Raw genomic sequence first — 20,610 nt, 5'->3', positions numbered from 1 at the left:
AAATGTACCTTACTCCACCTCAAAACAAACAGCCATTCTCTAACAAAGCAGTTCGTGTAATTGGGCAGAATCCAGTTTTATTTTTTATTTTCTAGAAACTTTTTGTCTCTTGGCTCTTTGCCATGGCGGACATAGCTTCAGACTACATCAACCCTGCGGCACTCTACCATTAGTTACAGCTACAGTAAATAAAATGCTTCACGATTTCATCTGGTATGTTCTACACGTGTACAGGAATAACGTGCTGCTTTTCGTATATGATGCTTTTTAAATATGTCGGATTAAACATGTCATAGAAATATTTCGTAGATCATAACTGAAATTCATATCTTTTGTTGTACGGTCTTTAACTGCCAAGTCTATATAGATAAGCTATATACATATGTATATATCACAGCAGAAGTCCATTGATTAAAACACTACAAAGTTCCGGAGTAATGAGTAAAACAGTTTAAAGGATAGCAACCATAAATGTCCGGAAAGTCAGATTTTTCCGGATTCACATACTCTTCCGTGACAATCAGTCAGATTAAATCCCCATCATCGAACATGTTCGTTAAAGTTTCGTGTTAATATTTATGATTATCATTATTAATATCTTTCTTTCAAGTATGTTTCTCAGAACAAGTTATTCGCCGAAGTAATATGTCGGAAATACAGAATGCTACTGGTGGCCCTTACAGCGATATCTACATATCTACAGAGGGTTTCGGAGATAAATCATGATGATGTACCGACTAGAACAAGGCCTGTGATCTCAGAGTGAGAATAATTACAGGTGTCGGGAACACACCTATCAAAGTCACGATCGTGTGGCCCGACACCTAGTACAAGGCTTCTTACTGTACATTTATATGTGGTAGCTACTATAGTGTATCTGTAGACATTTCTAAAGTTATTTCAAATTGGTTGAATCGAAATATTTGGTGCTATGGTAAATAAAAAAGTGATCGCGATTCGGCGTTCAACATGCGTGGGTGTCTCTGGAATTCTCTGGAAAACAGTTCAGAGATGAAATATAAGGCAAGCTATGATAGACAGGCAGATATACAGATATACTGTACGTCGGAATATTTCATCGCATTCCATGTGATATTATATATATATTTATATAGTTTTCTAACTAACCACATGATATTATAATTTAGTTTTCTAACAAACCACGTGATATTATAATTTAGTTTTCTAACTAACCACGTGTTATTATAATTTAGTTTTCTAACTAACCACGTGTTATTATAATTTAGTTTTCTAACTAACCACGTGTTATTATAATGTAGTTTTCTAACAGACCAAGTGATAGTATAATGTAGTTTTCTAACTGACCAAGTGATATTATAATGTAGTTTTCTAACCGCGTGATATCGTAAAGTAATTTTCTTACTAAACAAGTGATATCATCAATTGGCTTTCCAACCGACCATGTTTTTCACCATTCCTATGCGCCTGGCTATAGTTTATAGCATTAAATGACATAGAACAGTTTAAATAAACGTCTGTACAACTCGACATAGAACAGTGTAAATACACGTCTGTACAACTCGACATAGAACAGTGTAAATACACGTCTGTACAACTCCACATAGAACAGTGTAAATAAACGTCTGTACAACTCGACATAGAACAGTGTAAATACACGTCTGTACAACTCGACATAGAACAGTGTAAATAAACGTCTGTAAAACTCGACATAGAACAGTGTAAATAAACGTCTGTACAACTCGACATAGAACAGTGTAAATACACGTCTGTACAACTCGACATAGAACAGTGTAAATAAACGTCTATACAACTCGGCATAGAACAGTGTAAATAAACGTCTGTACAACTCGACATAGAACAGCGTACATAAACGTCTGTACAACTCGACATAGAACATTGTAAATAAATGTCTGTACAACTCGACATAGAACAGTGTAAATAAACGTCTGTACAACTCAACATAGAACAGTGTAAATAAACGTCAGTACAACTCGACATAGAACAGTGTAAATAAACGTCTGTACAACTCGACATAGAACAGTGTTAATAAACGTCTGTACAACTCGACATAGAACAGCGTAAATAAACGTCTGTACAACTCGACATAGAACAGTGTAAATACACGTCTGTACAACTCGACATAGAACAGTGTAAATAAACGTCTGTACAACTCGACATAGAACAGTGTAAATACACGTCTGTACAACTCGACATAGAACAGTGTAAATAAACGTCTGTAAAACTCGACATAGAACAGTGTAAATACACGTCTGTACAACTCGACATAGAACAGTGTAAATACACGTCTGTACAACTCGACATAGAACAGTGTAAATAAACGTCTATACAACTCGGCATAGAACAGTGTAAATAAACGTCTGTACAACTCGACATAGAACAGCGTACATAAACGTCTGTACAACTCGACATAGAACATTGTAAATAAATGTCTGTACAACTCGACATAGAACAGTGTAAATAAACGTCTGTACAACTCAACATAGAACAGTGTAAATAAACGTCAGTACAACTCGACATAGAACAGTGTAAATAAACGTCTGTACAACTCGACATAGAACAGTGTTAATAAACGTCTGTACAACTCGACATAGAACAGCGTAAATAAACGTCTGTACAACTCGACATAGAACAGTGTAAATACACGTCTGTACAACTCGACATAGAACAGTGTAAATAAACGTCTGTACAACTCGACATAGAACAGTGTAAATAAACGTCTGTACAACTCGACATAGAACAGTGTAAATAAACGTCTGTACAACTCCACATAGAACAGTGTAAATAAACGTCTGTACAACTCCACATAGAACAGTGTAAATAAACGTCTGTACAACTCGACATAGAACAGTTTAAATACACGTCTGTACAACTCGACATAAAACTGTGTAAATAAACGTCTGTACAACTCGACATAGAACAGTGAAAATAAACGTCTGTACAACTCGACATAGAACAGTGTAAATAAACGTCTGTACAACTCGACATAGAACAGTGTTAATAAACGTCTGTACAACTCGACATAGAACAGTGTAAATAAACGTCTGTACAACTCCACATAGAACAGTGTAAATAAACGTCTGTACATTTCAACATAGAGGTAAATCATGATTTTTGTTTAAGCTTTTTTTGTATTATCCCACTTTTGACCAAGCACCATGTATGGGTTATCCCTAGAAGGACAAAGTACTTTTTACAGGTAGGTTTAATTTCTTTATTAAAGCTGTTCCTTTTGTGAGTATCGATAACTTACTTCTAAAAAGAACAAAACTAGTACAAACGGGGCTTGTTTTAACAGTATTTTTATTGACAACACGAATAAAATTTGCTGAGCAATGACTGAATTTGCCTTAACAACTGTCACGATTAAAGCTGTTTTAGTAACATTTTACGTCAGTTCACGCATTATATAACAAACAGATGCAATAATAGCTAAGGTAACATAGATAAATTATTCGAGCATAAATACAGCGCCGATAGAAAAACTGATTTAAATGCGATACGAGCACTTTGAAAACCCATACTTAACTTGTATAGTTTTAATTAGTCCATTTCCTCCACTGTCGGACCACTACTTTTACCGCCTTGACCTTGGGCTTGACCTTGACCTCCACCATGGAGTTTGCTCATCATAGGAGAGCACACACCTTGAACCTCCTTCATTTTGTAGTCGTATTCTTCCTTCTCCGCCAGCATATTGGCCTCCAGCCACTTGAGTGTGTCTTCACACTTATCTAGGGCTGTGGTTTTCTCCTCCTGTGTCAGTTTGTCCCCGGCTGTTTCGTTGATTGCCATTCTCACACTGAACACATAGTTCTCCAGAGCGTTCCTAGAGGCCACTGCTTGCCTCTGTTTCTCGTCTGCCTCACGATATTGCTCAGCTTCAGATACCATTCGGTCGATTTGTGCCTTACTAAGTCGGCCTTTGTCGTTAGTGATGGTGATTTTGTTCGATTTTCCGGTACTCTTGTCCTCAGCCGACACGTTTAGGATACCGTTTGCGTCAATGTCAAAGGTGACGTCAATCTGGGGCACACCACGTGGGGCGGGAGGGATACCGTCAAGGTCAAACTTTCCAAGGAGGTTGTTATCCTTGGTCATAGCCCTCTCGCCCTCATATACTTGTATGTGGACCCCTGGCTGGTTATCCGCGTAAGTTGTGAATGTCTTTGATGTTTTACACGGAATCCGACTGTTTCGTTCGATGAGGTTGGTCATAACACCCCCAGCTGTTTCGATACCTAAGGACAATGGCGCTACGTCCACCAACAACACGTCCTTGATGGCGCTGCTGGTATCACCCGAGAGGACGGCCGCCTGGACAGCCGCTCCATAGGCCACCGCCTCGTCCGGATTGATCGATTTATTCAGTTCTTTGCCATTCATGAAATCTTGCAGCAACTTTTGAATCTTAGGGATACGAGTTGAGCCACCTACCAGAACGATATCATGGATTTTACTCTTGTCGAGCTTGGCATCGATCAGTGCTCGTTCAACAGGGTCAATGGTAGTTCTGAATAAGTCCGAACAAAGCTCCTCAAATCTGGCGCGAGAAATCTTAGTATAGAAGTCAATTCCTTCAAACATCGAGTCGATTTCTACACTTGCTTCCGAACTGCTAGAGAGCGTACGCTTTGCTCTCTCGCATGCCGTTCTCAAACGACGGATGGCACGGGGATTGTTGCTCATGTCTTTGTGGTGTTTGCGTTTAAATTCGTTAATGAAGAATGTCACTAACCTGTTGTCAAAGTCTTCGCCGCCAAGATGAGTATCTCCGGCTGTAGAGCGGACTTCAAACATGGAGCCCTCGTCAATGGTCAGTATAGAAACATCGAAAGTACCACCTCCAAGATCATAAATGAGGACATTTTTCTCCCCGCTCAGGTTTTTATCGAGACCATAAGCCAGAGCGGCAGCCGTAGGTTCATTAATGATTCGAAGCACGTTCAGACCAGTAATAGCACCGGCGTCCTTTGTCGCCTGGCGCTGAGAGTCATTAAAGTAAGCCGGGACGGTAATGACAGCATCCTTTACCTTCTTGCCAAGGTACGCTTCTGCTGTTTCCTTCATTTTCGTCAACACCATTGAACTTATTTCCTCTGCGCTGAATATCTTGGTCTCACCTTTAAATTGCACCTGGATTAAAGGTGTACCGTTCTTGTTGATAATTTTAAATGGCCAGTTTTTCATGTCCGATTGAACGGAAGCGTCGTCAAACTTCCTCCCTATGAGTCTCTTTGCGTCAAAAACCGAGTTACTAGGGTTCATGGCTACTTGGTTTTTAGCAGCATCCCCAATCAACCGTTCGGTATCCGTAAAGGCTACATAACTAGGTGTTGTCCGGTTGCCTTGCTCGTTAGCGATAATCTCCACTTTTCCATGCTGAAAAACGGCCACACAAGAATAGGTGGTACCCAAATCAATCCCTATAGCTGGAGCAGCCATGGTGTCTTACTACGAACGTATCGGGCTGAACACTAGACCGTCTGTGTCACGTGCGTGTTTGTGTATGTTATTCGCCAGTGCGAATTCTGATTGTAGTGAAGCCGTCCCGGAAGCTATATACATCCCTGGGCACCTACGCACGCTGTACAACTATGCAGGTCCATCTCTCACGTTCTAGTATGTTCTAGCGCGCGCCACCTTCGGCGATTTTCCAGATTCAATGTTATGTGGATGTTTTATGTTCTCCAGGCCTGATGTGACTCACAAATCCATTCATTTATTTGAGATGGTTCTAGACAGCACATGAGCTCATTTTTTAACACCTTTAATCCAAGCTACTTAAGTAACATGTGCTACAAATGATGTAGTTAAGTTGGAGTTATTTGGAGAATGTATAGATGCATGTACATATCCCGCATAATTAGATACATATCAAACATATTAGAATGAGCACGCGTTACATAACTAAGCGTATGAAATCATGTAATTTGACATACATATGACGCCACCAAATGATATTAATGAAAAGACGTTTCTATGACAGGCCAACTTAACATTCATGCAGGAGCATGTTTGATCCTGTATTTCATTAAGTTAATAAGATATCTTATATCGTTTATAGTATTTGAGATATCTATTATAACAAATCAGATTTTCAATATAGAATCCAGTTTAATTTCTATATACAAGTATATGTATAAGATGTCCCATATGTATATATATATAACATATGTAATATTACTTTATGAAAATAGGGATAGGCATTGCTCTTTAGAATCCAGTTAAATTTCTATAAATAATCTATCTTATATACATTATAGTATAAATTACACTGTATAACATATCTCATATAGGCTATATCTTAAAATATCTCATATTTCATATACATGCGTCTTATATAGAATAGTATATTAGATATCTCATTATGTTTTTTAAGATATATCACTTTCTGAAACTATAGGTAGACATGTTGCTCCTTGATTAAATGCTAAGTTGGCTTGCCTTTTGTCTCGGATATTCCTTACACCAAAACTGGGTGTACACATCGGATAACGTATAGACTTGATCTGGCGAAAATTTAGTGGGTAAAACAGTATTTCAATTTGAGATTCACGAAAAAACAAGCGTTAAGAAAAAGGAATAATTCAAAAAAGAAAAAAATTCAGATTAAGTCTACTGATTTATCCACCTGTAGGCAATTATACATGTACAAATTAAACAGTAGACAATTATACATGTACAAATTAAACAGTAGACAATTATACATGTACACATTAAACAGTAGACAATTATACATGTACAAATCAAACCGTAGACAATTATACATGTACAAATCAAACAGAAGACAATTATACATGTACTTATCAAACCGTAGACAATTATACATGTACAAATCAAACAGAAGACAATTATACATGTACAAATTAAACAGTAGACAATTATACATGTACAAATTAAATAGTAGACAATTATACATGTACACATTAAACCGTAGACAATTCTACATGTACAAATCAAACCGTAGACAATTATACATGTACAAATCAAACAGAAGACAATTATACATGTACAAATCAAACCGTAGACAATTATACATGTACAAATTAAATAGTAGACAATTATACATGTACACATTAAACCGTAGACAATTATACATGTACAAATCAAACAGTAGACAATTATAAATGTACAAATCAAACCGTAGACAATTATACATGTACAAATTAAACAGTAGACAATTATACATGTACAAATTAAACACTAGACAATTATACATGTACACATTAAACAGTAGACAATTATACATGTACAAATCAAACAGTAGACAGTTATACTTGTACACATCAAACAGTAGACAATTATACATGTACAAATCAAACAGTAGACAATTATACATGTACTTATCAAACAGTAGACAATTATACATGTACAAATCAAACCGTAGACAATTATACATGTACAAATCAAACAGTAGACAGTTATACTTGTACACATCAAACAGTAGACAATTATACATGTACAAATCAAACAGTAGACAATTATACATGTACAAATCAAACAGTAGACAATTATACATGTACTTATCAAACAGTAGACAATTATACATGTACAAATCAAACCGTAGACAATTATACATGTACAAATCAAACAGTAGACAATTATACATGTACAAATCAAACAGTAGACAATTATAAATGTACAAATCAAACCGTAGACAGTTATACATGTACAAATCATACCGTAGACAGTTATACATGTACAAATCAAACAGTAGACAATTATACATGTACAAATCAAACCGTAGACAATTATACATGTACAAATCAAACAGTAGACAATTATACATGTACAAATTAAACAGTAGACAATTATACATGTACAAATCAAACCGTAGACAATTATACATGTACAAATCAAACCGTAGACAATTATACATGTACAAATCAAACAGTAGACAATTATACATGTACACATTAAACAGTAGACAATTATACATGTACAAATCAAACAGTAGACAATTATACATGTACAAATCAAACAGTAGACAATTATACATGTACAAATCAAACAGTAGACAATTATACATGTACAAATTAAACAGTAGACAATTATACATGTACAAATCAAACAGTAGACAATTATACATGTACACATTAAACAGTAGACAATTATACATGTACAAATCATACCGTAGACAATTATACATGTACACATTAAACAGTAGACAATTATACATGTACAAATCATACCGTAGACAGTTATACATGTACAAATCAAACAGTAGACAATTATACATGTACAAATCATACCGTAGACAGTTATACATGTACAAATCAAACAGTAGACAATTATACATGTACAAATTAAACACTAGACAATTATACATGTACAAATCAAACAGTAGACAATTATACATGTACAAATTAAACAGTAGACAGTTATACATATACAAATCATACCGTAGACAGTTATACATGTACACATTAAACAGTAGACAATTATACATGTACAAATTAAACAGTAGACAATTATACATGTACACATTAAACAGTAGACAATTATACATGTACAAATCAAACCGTAGACAATTACACCATGATGTACCATTTAAAACAAACCGCAGACATTTTAATAATTTACATACACAGTTACTTTACAAAAAGCTTCAATATAATCGTTTATTCTGTCTTTACCATATTTCAGTAAATTTAGTCAAGTGATTTGGTATTTTTCTTCAATAATTAAATTAATTAAAATGAAATATTCCAAAGATTATACTCGGTATCTTACAATATATAGTCCATAATTGGAAGTATATGATAAGTATGTGCTCCATAAAGTAGAGTGGAATTTATTGGATGTGTGCATTTATGTCAACTTAAATTGTAGTGAACTGATAGAATATCCTGAAATAATCTTGATACAGTACACCTTAATAGATATTAGATATCAGTGCGCACGCGTCACCGGAAGTTTACATCGACATGTAGGAACCTGCCAACTGAAAACAGTGAAGCATTCTTGAAATAAATGGAACGATCGAGAAATATCTAGGCAATTTAATGAGTATTGTAAGTATGCAAATTTTTTCCTTAGAACACATATATAAGATATCATCTATTCATATATGTCGAGCTAAGAAATATGGCCTGCTCGATGCACAAATCACACATTTTTTATCCGCATGCCAACCCATGATATGAAAGTGCATTTCGAGTAGACTCGCTTGATTTTCAATAGGGACCTATCTAGTTTGAAACCACTTCGCTTGCTAATGACCAATGTCAGAATTTAACTCTGGTGTTAATTACCAGATACAAGTGCCTGTGATATAACACACAACAGTTATATACAACGTTTTATATAAAATAATTTCGAGGGTGATAAACTCAGTTTAAATATCACTATGTACAGATATTTTAATTCTTCAAGATACACATGTACAATGTATATGAATATGCATGTATTTAACCATTATCATCAGAGGAGTACAGTGTATTTAAAATAAAAGTAATAGTTATCTTGAATTCCAGATGCCTTTGATTCAGGTGTAGATCAGAGAGTGATACCGACCAAGTACAGAGTGATATTTTAGGTCAGAATGGCTTTAACAGGGAATATGGTATCAGCTTTAGCTGAGATACTCAAACCTCCAGAAAATGCAGACTCTGACAGTGATCTGGACGATGAAGCGGTTTGTATAAATATGTAAATTTTTAAATAAGTAAAATAAAGTCACAGAAAATGTTGTTTTGGACTTTTCATATGACAGAAATGTAGCAACCTTGATTGTTTCATTAGAATAAGATCTAGAGAAGCTACAATGTAGAAGATACAAATCTGTATTTTCTATATATACATGTATATATGTATAAAGACGTAATTGAAAATATATGATAATAAATATTGAAATAAAAAATAACATGGAATAAATCTGAAATTAGTAATGAGTACTTTGTACTTATGTCTGATATACATTGTAAATGTTATGTATAAAACTTTTAGATTGCTCTCTGTCTATAGATATACAATATCTTAAAATGGCGATAGTGGCTGTGTTGATAGGGATTATCTGTCTTCATTATTGTGACCTGAAATCTTTTTGACACTAATCTGTTTTGTTTGTTTTTCAGCCTAACACACAGTTTTCTAAAATGGGTCCAGGAGAAATTGGGCCAAAAAAGAATGATGGAAGTAGTAGTGAGCAAAAACAGGGTCCGTACCAATTTTAACATTAGGTGTATATTTTATACCGTAAATGAAATGAAATTATGATATAAACTATTTTTAGAATATATTATTATATGATAAACTCTTAATGTAAATTAGATAATCCTGAGTTTTACTACTCATTCAAATCTTACTCAATATATTAAAAAACTGAACAGCTTTCATTTCTCAATTGCAGCCACTAAAACTAACACTAAAGATATCTGGACAGAGGAAGAGATTGGTGAGGGGGCCGAATTTGAATCGCTCTACGACCCTCGGCCACAACCAGAGTAGGTATAGTTTGTCCTGTACACTAACACTAGTGTATATTGAAATCATTCTGTCAGGTATAATTCCTAAGGTTTCTGATGATTTATATAATTATCAACCTTTTAAAACTTTGATATCAGTAGACAAACATCAGAACTTCCGCCATCAAAAAAAAGAGGGGGGGGGAGCCGACCTGACCTCAGGTTGGCACCTCATTGTATATGATAGAAGTTATATGACACACTGATATGATATTTAAGAGTACGGAGTTTCGATGACTACACTGTCACCTCCATCAGACCAATGACCAATGTGAAGCATACTAGCACTAGTAACAAATGCTTCCACTTGACTTTTGACTTTAAGACACTTTAGAGGAAAACTCACCACTAATCAAAAATCTGAATGGTCAAAACATGTTAAAGATAATACATTTCCCTTTTAACCCCAAGGTCAAAACCATGTTGTCTTGGGTCTTCGCCCTGGTATATTATCATCATCACATTGCTGATACATAGCTGTACCAGGTACACATTTTATCATGGAAGTAGCACCACTTATATTGTGTTATAACAGACAGAATCCAGCTCTGCAGGTTTACCTTATAATTAATGTGTTACATGATTTACAGTCGGTCAGTTTGCCCACAAAATTTAAAACTATTTTTCACTATGTTAACTACAGGTATGATATCCTGTACAAGCAGGCAGTGACGTCGGAGGACATGTTTCTACAGATGGGAAATAAGAACCCAGCTACAGCCAGCTGTGAGGACATGGTGGTACGTCCACTCAACACGCTGATTTCACATTATTAACATGTCTTCTCAAATTAGAATAACAATTTTAATTTTTTTTTTAATTCACTTTTCATTCAGTTATATATGATATGACTTGCTCATATTTACAGTTCACACATGCACATCTAAACCTGTCAGTTACAGATAGATATATAAATATTTATTCTCAGAGACACTATGCATCGACTTTACAGTTATTAATTACTATATTATCAATCACATACACAAACTCACACACTCCCCATCACATATGCACACACATTAAGCTAAGAAATTGATGTTCTCTAATTACTGTACTATATACATGTCATTATTTTATTATCCACCTAGACACATCACTCCATACACACATACAAAATATACCAGAAAAAAATGTTTTATAATTAATATTTACATTTACACTGCAGCCTCACTATATAACTTTACTTTAACTATAAGCTCACTTGGAAGTTATGAGTCCATAACTTCCAAATCATTATTATGACGTAATTAATATAGTGACGTCATAATTGTCACGTCAGCGATAACGAAAGATGGCTGTTGAAAAGGCTGTTCCGTCTTTGACGATAACAATTTGTTCATTCATCGTAGAAGCAAAATTCCTGGATATAGTCTTTAAAAATCGTTGTCAAATGTAAATATAAGCATTGAACTGCTTTTAGTTGGAAGTTATGGGCTGATGGATGCCAACTGGACAAAGGCAAATTCAACATGAAGGGCTAGTGCGCTTCATTAAATTTGCCTTTGTCCAGTTGGCATTCATCAGCCCATAACTTCCAACTGAAAGCAGTTCAATGCTTAAATATACTACAGTATATATATCAATTGTAGATATAACCTTTCTATTCTTATTTTCATTGACTATGAAAGGGAGAGAAATAAAGACAGAGGGGAAGAAAGTTTAAATAGGTTAGGGTGAGGTGGTGAAGCACAGGGTGACTGTATACATGTACAATATAAAAGTTTAGATAGGTTAGGGTGAGGTGGTGGACCACAGGGTGACTGTATACATGTACAATATAAAAGTTTAAATCGGTTAGGGTGAGGTGGTGGACCACAGGGTGACTGTATACATGTACAATATAAAAGTTTAGATAGGTTAGGGTGAGGTGGTGGGACACAGGGTGACTGTATATATGTACAATATAAAAGTTTAGATAGGTTAGGGTGAGGTGGTGGACCACAGGGTGACTGTATACATGTACAATATAAAAGTTAAGATAGGTTAGGGTGAGGTGGTGGACCACAGGGTGACTGTATACATGTACAATATAAAAGTTTAGATAGGTTAGGGTGAGGTGGTGGACCACAGGGTGACTGTATACATGTACAATATAAAAGTTTAGATAGGTTAGGGTGAGGTGGTGGACCACAGGGTGACTGTATATATGTACAATATAAAAGTTTAGATAGGTTAGGGTGAGGTGGTGGAACACAGGGTGACTGTATACATGTACAATATAAAAGTTTAGATAGGTTAGGGTGAGGTGGTGGAACACAGGGTGACTGTATACATGTACAATATAAAAGTTTAGATAGGTTAGGGTGAGGTGGTGGACCACAGGGTGACTGTATACATGTACAATATAAAAGTTTAGATAGGTTAGGGTGAGGTGGTTGAACACAGGGTGACTGTATACATCTACAATATAAAAGTTGTGTTTTTATTCCTTCAAAACAAGAAATAAATCGGCTATGAGGACTATCACAGATTCCATATTCAATAAAGGAAGCAATTTAACATTCAAATAACTGATTTAAATGTTAAAATTGAAATAAAAGAATAATTATAATAATGTAATGGAACAATATAGCTATACCATTAGTCTGTCCCATTTCTTAGATTTATTCAAAATTTATGTTTAGCATTTTCAGCCTTACCTATAGCAATGTATTTTTGGACCAGGTAGTTGTCCTTTGTTATGTTTAAGAGAGAGTTTATATTTAGTGAGTTGTGTAGAAATCACATTCTATAAACATATTGCTTTATATTGATGATGATTTCATTATCTACTCAATTACTGGAAAGGGAATTCTGATGGAGGCCAAAAAGATTTTTTATTTTTTTTATTTACTGAAAATAGGATTATCAAAGCTTCCATTAATGAATCTAGATTATCCAGTAATGTTTGTACTTCTAGACACTCCCATAATAGATGGGCTATAGTTTCTGTTTGTGATCTACAAGGTTTTGTAGTCACTTGTATATTCTGGATGGCGTGTTTGTAGAGAGGAAGGCAGAGTCTAATGTCTTGTATGTCTTCAGGTATATTACACGTGTAGGTCTGTTAAATACAGACTCAGGAATCCGACGAGTCTAATGTTAGTGTATGTCTTCAGGTATATTAAGCGTGTAGGTCTGTTAAATACAGACCCAGAAATCTGATAAATACAGTACCAGATATACAGTCTTATGTAGTCCTATGTATACAGTAAATGAGTGACTGATACAAGGTTATGTATGACTGCTCTCAAATAAAAACTCATTAATTTACTTTGTAACAGTTACAGAACATATGTTGCTAGGTAACTGATAGAAAACCCACAAACTACCCAAACGTTTTCACTTCAGAATAGCATAGAGAATCAAACTCACTCGGTCTCGATGAAAGACAAGTGATTTATCAACTATGCCACCTGGCTGCCTGATGTTCTTTGTGCTAATGTGAAATGATATGATTAAATACACATCAAGTGGAAGAGTAAAGTCACACACATTTGTTATTGATATCTTAATATAACAGTACAATCTCTACTCTAATTGTCTCCATATGTTATTCTCACTGTATTTATTTCAGGTAAAGGTTAAGTTACCCGACACAAAGATATCGGACATGACCCTAGATGTGAAGTCAAAGTTCCTGGATTGTAGGACTCCAAAACTGTAAGTTAACGGTCCATAGAACCCTTGAACTCTTCATTCCTGGATTGTAGGACCCTAAAACTGTTAAGTAAATGGTCCATAGAACCCCTGAACTCTTCATTCCTGGATTGTAGGACCCTAAAACTGTTAGTTAATGGTCCATAGAACCCTTGAACTCTCCATTCCTGGATTGTAGGACCCCAAAACTATATTAATGGTCCATAGAACCCTTGAACTCTTCATTCCTGGATTGTAGGACCATAAAACTATAAGTTGATGGTCCATAGAACCCTTGAACTCTTCATTCCTGGATTGTAGGACCATAAAACTATAAGTTAATGGTCCATAGAACCCTTGAACTCTTCATTCCTGGATTGTGTGACCCTAAAACTGTAAGTTAATGGTCCATAGAACCCTTGAACTCTTCATTCCTGGATTGTAGCACCCTAAAACTGTTAGTTAATGGTCCATAGAACCCTTGAACTCTTCATTCCTAGATTGTAGGACCCCAAAACTGTAGGTTAATGGTCCATAGAACCCTTGAACTCTTCATTCCTGGATTGTAGGACCCTAAAACTGTAAGTAAATGGTCCATAGAACCCTTGAACTCATCATTCCTAGATTGTAGGACCCTAAAACTGTAAGTTAATGGTCCATAGAACCCTGGAACTCTTCATTCCTGGATTGTTGGACCCTAAAACTATAAGTTAACGGTCCATAGAACCCTTGAACTCTTCATTCCTGGATTGTAGGACCCTAAAACTGTTAAGTTAATGGTCCATAGAACCCTTGAACTCTTTATTCCTAGATTGTAGGACCCCAAAACTGTAAGTTAATGGTCCATAGAACCCTTGAACTCTCCATTCCTGGATTGTAGGACCCTAAAACTATAAGTTAACGGTCCATAGAACCCTTGAACTCTCCATTCCTGGATTGTAGGACCCTAAAACTATAAGTTAATGGTCCATAGAACCCTTGAACTCTCCATTCCTGGATTGTAGGACCCTAAAACTATAAGTTAACGGTCCATAGAACCCTTGAACTCTCCATTCCTGGATTGTAGGACCCTAAAACTGTAAGTTAATGGTCCATAGAACCCTTGAACTCTCCATTCCTGGATTGTAGGACCCTAAAACTGTAAGTTAATGGTCCATAGAACCCTTGAACTCTCCATTCCTGGATTGTAGGACCCTAAAACTGTAAGTTAATGGTCCATAGAACCCTTGAACTCTTCATTCCTGGATTGTAGGACCCTAAAACTGTAAGTTAACGGTCCATAGAACCCTTGAACTCTTCATTCCTGGATTGTAGGACCCTAAAACTGTAAGTTAATGGTCCATAGAACCCTTGAACTCTTCATTCCTGGATTGTTGGACCCTAAAACTGTAAGTTAATGGTCCATTGAACCCTGGAACTCTTCATTCCTGGATTGTAGGACCCTAAAACTGTAAGTTAACGGTCCATAGAACCCTTGAACTCTTTATTCCTGGATTGTAGGACCCTAAAACTGTAAGTTAATGGTCCATAGAACCCTTGAACTCTTCATTCCTGGATTGTAGGACCCTAAAACTGTTAAGTAAATGGTCCATAGAACCCTTGAACTCTTCATTCCTGGATTGTAGGACCCTAAAACTGTTAATTAAATGGTCCATAGAACCCTGAAACTCTATGTTCCTTGATTGTAGAACCCCAAAACTGTTAGTTGAAATCCATAGAACCCTTGAACTCTTCATTCCTGGATTGTAGGACCCTAAAACTGTAAGTTAATGGTCCATGGAACCCTTGAACTCTTCATTCCTGGATTGTAGGACCATAAAACTATAAGTTAATGGTCCATAGAACCCCTGAACTCTTCATTCCTGGATTGTAGGACCCTAAAACTATAAGTTAATGGTCCATAGAACCCTGGAACTCTTCATTCCTGGATTGTAGGACCCTAAAACTGTAAGTTAAGGTCCACAGAACCCTTGAACTCTTCATTTCTGGATTGTAGGACCCTAAAACTCTAAGTTAATGATCCATAGAACCCTTGAACTCTTCATTCCTGATTGTAGGACCCTAAAACTGTAAGTTAATGCTCCATAGAACCCTGGAACTCTTCATTCCTGGATTGTAGGACCATAAAACTGTAAGTAAATGGTCCATAGAACCCTTGAACTCTTCATTCCTGAATTGTAGGACCCTAACATTGTAAGTTAATGGTCCATAGAACCCTTGAACTCTGAGTTCCTGGATTGTAGGACCCTAAAACTATAAGTTAACGGTCCATAGAACCCTGGAACTCTTCATTCCTGGATTGTAGGACCCTAACACTGTAAGTTAATGGTCCATAGAACCCTTGAACTCTTCATTCCTAGATTGTAGGACCCCAAAACTGTAAGTTAAGGGTCCATAGAACCCTTGAACTCTTCATTCCTGGATTGTAGGACCCTAAAACTGTTAATGGTCCATAGAACCCTTGACCTCTTCATTCCTGGATTGAATGGCCCTAAAACTGTAAGTTAATGGTCCATAGAACCCTTGAACTCTTCATTCCTGGATTGTAGGACCCTAAAACTATAAGTTAATGGTCCATAGAACCCTTGAACTCTTCATTCCTGGATTTTAGGACCCTAAAACTGTTAGTTAGTGGTCCATAGAACCCTTGAACTCTTCATTCCTGGATTGTAGGACCCTAAAACTGTTAATTAAATGGTCCATAGAACCCTTGAACTCTGAGTTCCTGGATTGTAGGACCCTAAAACTGTAAGTTAATGGTCCATAGAACCCTTGAACTCTTCATTCCTGGATTGTAGGACCCTAAAACTATAAGTTAATGGTCCATAGAACCCTTGAACTCTTCATTCCTGGATTGTAGGACCCTAAAACTGTTAAGTAAATGGTCCATAGAACCCTTGAACTCTTCATTCCTGGATTGTAGGACCCTAAAACTATAAGTTAATGGTCCATAGAACCCTTGAACTCTTCATTCCTGGATTGTAGGACCCTAAAACTATAAGTTAATGGTCCATAGAACCCTTGAACTCTTCATTCCTGGATTGTAGGACCCTAAAACTGTAAGTTAATGGTCCATAGAACCCTTGAACTCTTCATTCCTGGATTGTAGGACCCTAAAACTGTTAAGTAAATGGTCCATAGAACCCTTGAACTCTTCATTCCTGGATTGTAGGACCCTAAAACTATAAGTTAATGGTCCATAGAACCCTTGAACTCTTCATTCCTGGATTGTAGGACCCTAAAACTGTTAATTAAATGGTCCATAGAACCCTTGAACTCTTCATTCCTGGATTGTAGGACCCTAAAACTGTTAATTAAATGGTCCATAGAACCCTGAAACTCTATGTTCCTTGATTGTAGAACCCCAAAACTGTTAGTTGAAATCCATAGAACCCTTGAACTCTTCATTCCTGGATTGTAGGACCCTAACACTGTAAGTTAATGGTCCATAGAACCCTGGAACTCTTCATTCCTGGATTGTAGGACCCTAAAACTGTAAGTTAAGGTCCACAGAACCCTTGAACTCTTCATTTCTGGATTGTAGGACCCTAAAACTGTAAGTTAATGATCCATAGAACCCTTGAACTCTTCATTCCTGGATTGTAGGACCCTAAAACTGTAAGTTAATGGTCCATAGAACCCTGGAACTCTTCATTCCTGGATTGTAGGACCATAAAACTGTAAGTTAATGGTCCATAGAACCCTTGAACTCTTCATTCCTGGATTGTAGGACCCTAAAACTGTAAGTTAATGGTCCATAGAACCCTTGAACTCTGAGTTCCTGGATTGTAGGACCCTAAAACTGTAAGTTAATGCTCCATAGAACCCTGGAACTCTTCATTCCTGGATTGTAGGACCCTAAAACTGTTAAGTTAATGGTCCATAGAACCCTTGAACTCTTCATTCCTGGATTGTAGGACCCTAAAACTATAAGTTAATGGTCCATAGAACCCTTGAACTCTTCATTCCTGAATTGTAGGACCCTAACATTGTAAGTTAATGGTCCATAGAACCCTTGAACTCTGAGTTCCTGGATTGTAGGACCCTAAAACTGTAAGTTAATGGTCCATAGAACCCTTGAACTCTTCATTCCTGGATTGTAGGACCCTAAAACTCTTAAGTTAATGGTCCATAGAACCCTGGAACTCTTCATTCCTGGATTGTAGGACCCTAACACTGTAAGTTAATGGTCCATAGAACCCTTGAACTCTTCATTCCTGGATTGTAGGACCCTAAAACTGTAAGTAAATGGTCCATAGAACCCTTGAACTCTTCATTCCTGGATTGTAGGACCCTAAAACTGTCAGTTAATGGTCCTTAGAACCCTTGAACTCTTCATTCCTGGATTGTAGGACCCTAAAACTGTTAAGTAAATGGTCCATAGAACCCTTGAACTCTTCATTCCTGGATTGTAGGACCCTAAAACTGTAAGTTAATGGTCCATAGAACCCTTGAACTCTCCATTCCTGGATTATAGGACCCTAAAACTGTAAGTTAATGGTCCATAGAACCCTTGAACTCATCATTCCTGGATTGTAGGACCCTAAAACTGTAAGTTAATGGTCCATAGAACCCTTGAACTCTTCATTCCTGGATTGTAGGACCCTAAAACTGTTAAGTAAATGGTCCATAGCACCCTTGAACTCTTCATTCCTGGATTGTAGGACCCTAAAACTGTAAGTTAATGGTCCATAGAACCCTTGAACTCTCCATTCCTGGATTATAGGACCCTAACACTGTAAGTTAATGGTCCATAGAACCCTTGAACTCTTCATTCCTGGATCGTATGACCCTAAAACTGCTAGTTTATGGGACATAGAGCCCTTGAACTCTTCATTCCTGGATTGTAGGACCCTAAAACTGCTTGTTTAGGGTCTATAGAACCCTTGAACTTATCATGCCTGGATTGTAGGACCCTAAAACTGTTAAGTAAATGGTCCATAGAACCCTTGAACTCTTCATGCCTGGATTGTAGGACCCTAAAACTGCTTGTTTAGGGTCTATAGAACCCTTGAACTTATCATGCCTGGATTGTAGGACCCTAAAACTGCTTGTTAAGGGGCCATAGTTTCTGGATTATAGAACCTCTAAGTTCCTGGACCTTTGTAAGGACATAATTAGCCAAATAGCATGTTGTCTTGTTATCTACATACTTCATATAAATTAAATATGTCCAGTATTAACTGATTTGTTTAATATTTCACGTTTAAATATACATTTATAGAGTATCCTGTCCTCAGGTCCCAATGTACTGTTGTTTATGTTGACAGGAAGCTGGGGCTCCACCTGCCTCACCCAGTGGACCATGAGTCTGGTAAAGCCAAATGGGATGCAGATAAGAGTGAGTTGTCGGTCACGCTCAGAATGAGGCGGGATCTAGACTTCATGAACTTCTGATCCCTGGCTAAGGGATGCAAAACACAATTGGGGCGTCCAAGGTGTACACCAGAACACATGAAGGTCTTCAATTTATTTGTTGAATCAAAAATTATGTCATAGAAAAATTAAATTTCACAGAGATTAGGATAAATTTGACAAGGAAATCCTTTTCTATCCAGATACCTGTTATCTGGTTTGGTGGCTGCACATTCAATTGACCCTAGATATACTCATTTCGAGAGTCAAAACATTTTGTCAAGGGTCTACTGGATCTTCTGTGGCTGCTCCGATATAATGACAAATTCTGTAGTTAAAATTGACAAATTCAAGACCAGCAGAGTTTTCATTATTAGAATACACTAAATACAGTGTTTTAGCTGATCAGTAGGTCAATAAATTGAAATCACTTGTCAATATCAGATAAATATTTTACTTCATCATTTAATATTTTGCGTTGTGTTCACATTCACACTGATATATTTATCTCATCTAATGAAAAAATCGTCATTGTGATACTGTATATTGATCAAGTAACATTCTACAAAGTGGTGTGTATATTGCATATCAATCTATCCGTCCATTTGAATATGTTTCATTGTAGAGCTATACTGAATTAAATGCTAAAGACATTTACATTTGTTTAACAGATAGAATTTATAATACTGTAACTTATTTTTTTATTTTATCACATTAACTGATACATGTTTTGACAACAATATGACTGTCCATGGTAAATTACCACATTCCAACTCATGTTGTACAATGTTTTGTTGTGTTATATTAAATATTGATAAAGTCAATGTGGATGTCTTATGTTATAACTTGTTTTATTCAAATTACTTGGTACCATGTCAATTCCTTATGACATATAAATATTGAACAACCTGATTGTTTCTTCTTTATCTGGAGTCCAAATAGTGTCCACACTGTATGGTGTCTGTTTTGTTCCACTTGAGTCCAGACTGTCTGGTGTCCGTCTTGTCCCACTCGAGTCCAGACTGTATGGTGTCCGTCTTGTCCCACTCGAGTCCAGACTGTCTGGTGTCCGTCTTGTCCCACTCGAGTCCAGACTGTCTGGTGTCCGTCTTGTCCCACTCGAGTCCAGACTGTCTGGTGTCCGTCTTGTCCCACTCGAGTCCAGACT

At 36.5% G+C, this 20,610-nt stretch overlaps 2 protein-coding genes across 3 annotated transcripts; one reads left to right on the top strand and one right to left on the bottom strand.

Moving 5' to 3' along the window:
• Window positions 1–3,278: 3,278 nt before the first annotated feature.
• Window positions 3,279–5,617, bottom strand: LOC117328763 (heat shock protein 70 A1-like). The gene has a single exon (XM_033886290.1). The coding sequence runs from the start codon at window positions 5,443–5,445 to the stop codon at window positions 3,544–3,546; it is 1,902 nt and encodes a 633-aa protein (XP_033742181.1). The 5' UTR covers window positions 5,446–5,617; the 3' UTR covers window positions 3,279–3,543.
• Window positions 5,618–8,889: 3,272 nt separating this feature from the next.
• LOC117328765 (protein PIH1D3-like) lies at window positions 8,890–20,266 on the top strand. Of its 2 annotated transcripts, none has more exons than XM_033886292.1 (7): window positions 8,890–9,017; window positions 9,480–9,640; window positions 10,080–10,161; window positions 10,355–10,448; window positions 11,113–11,209; window positions 14,026–14,111; window positions 19,358–20,266. In XM_033886292.1, exons 2-7 carry the CDS (start codon window positions 9,548–9,550, stop codon window positions 19,482–19,484), a joined length of 579 nt encoding a protein of 192 aa, XP_033742183.1. In that variant the 5' UTR covers window positions 8,890–9,017; window positions 9,480–9,547; the 3' UTR covers window positions 19,485–20,266. The 2 variants fall into 2 exon arrangements, with proteins under 2 accessions (XP_033742183.1, XP_033742184.1); XM_033886293.1 differs by having other exon boundaries at window positions 8,899–9,017; window positions 9,464–9,640.
• Window positions 20,267–20,610: the final 344 nt, after the last annotated feature.

This window comes from Pecten maximus, chromosome 6, assembly GCF_902652985.1.
Source record: "Pecten maximus chromosome 6, xPecMax1.1, whole genome shotgun sequence".
Classification (NCBI taxonomy): domain Eukaryota; kingdom Metazoa; phylum Mollusca; class Bivalvia; order Pectinida; family Pectinidae; genus Pecten; species Pecten maximus.
This window is presented reverse-complemented; position numbering and strand designations above follow the sequence as displayed.

Excerpts from the sequence above, each read along its gene's own strand:
- LOC117328763 (XM_033886290.1), bottom strand. The coding sequence starts at position 5,445 with ATGGCTGCTCCAGCTATAGGGATTGATTTGGGTACCACCTATTCTTGT.
- LOC117328765 (XM_033886292.1), top strand. The coding sequence starts at position 9,548 with ATGGCTTTAACAGGGAATATGGTATCAGCTTTAGCTGAGATACTCAAA. Across the intron at positions 10,449-11,112 it reads GACCCTCGGCCACAACCAGA|GTATGATATCCTGTACAAGC; the intron begins GTAGGTATAGTT and ends TGTTAACTACAG. Across the intron at positions 11,210-14,025 it reads CCAGCTGTGAGGACATGGTG|GTAAAGGTTAAGTTACCCGA; the intron begins GTACGTCCACTC and ends TATTTATTTCAG.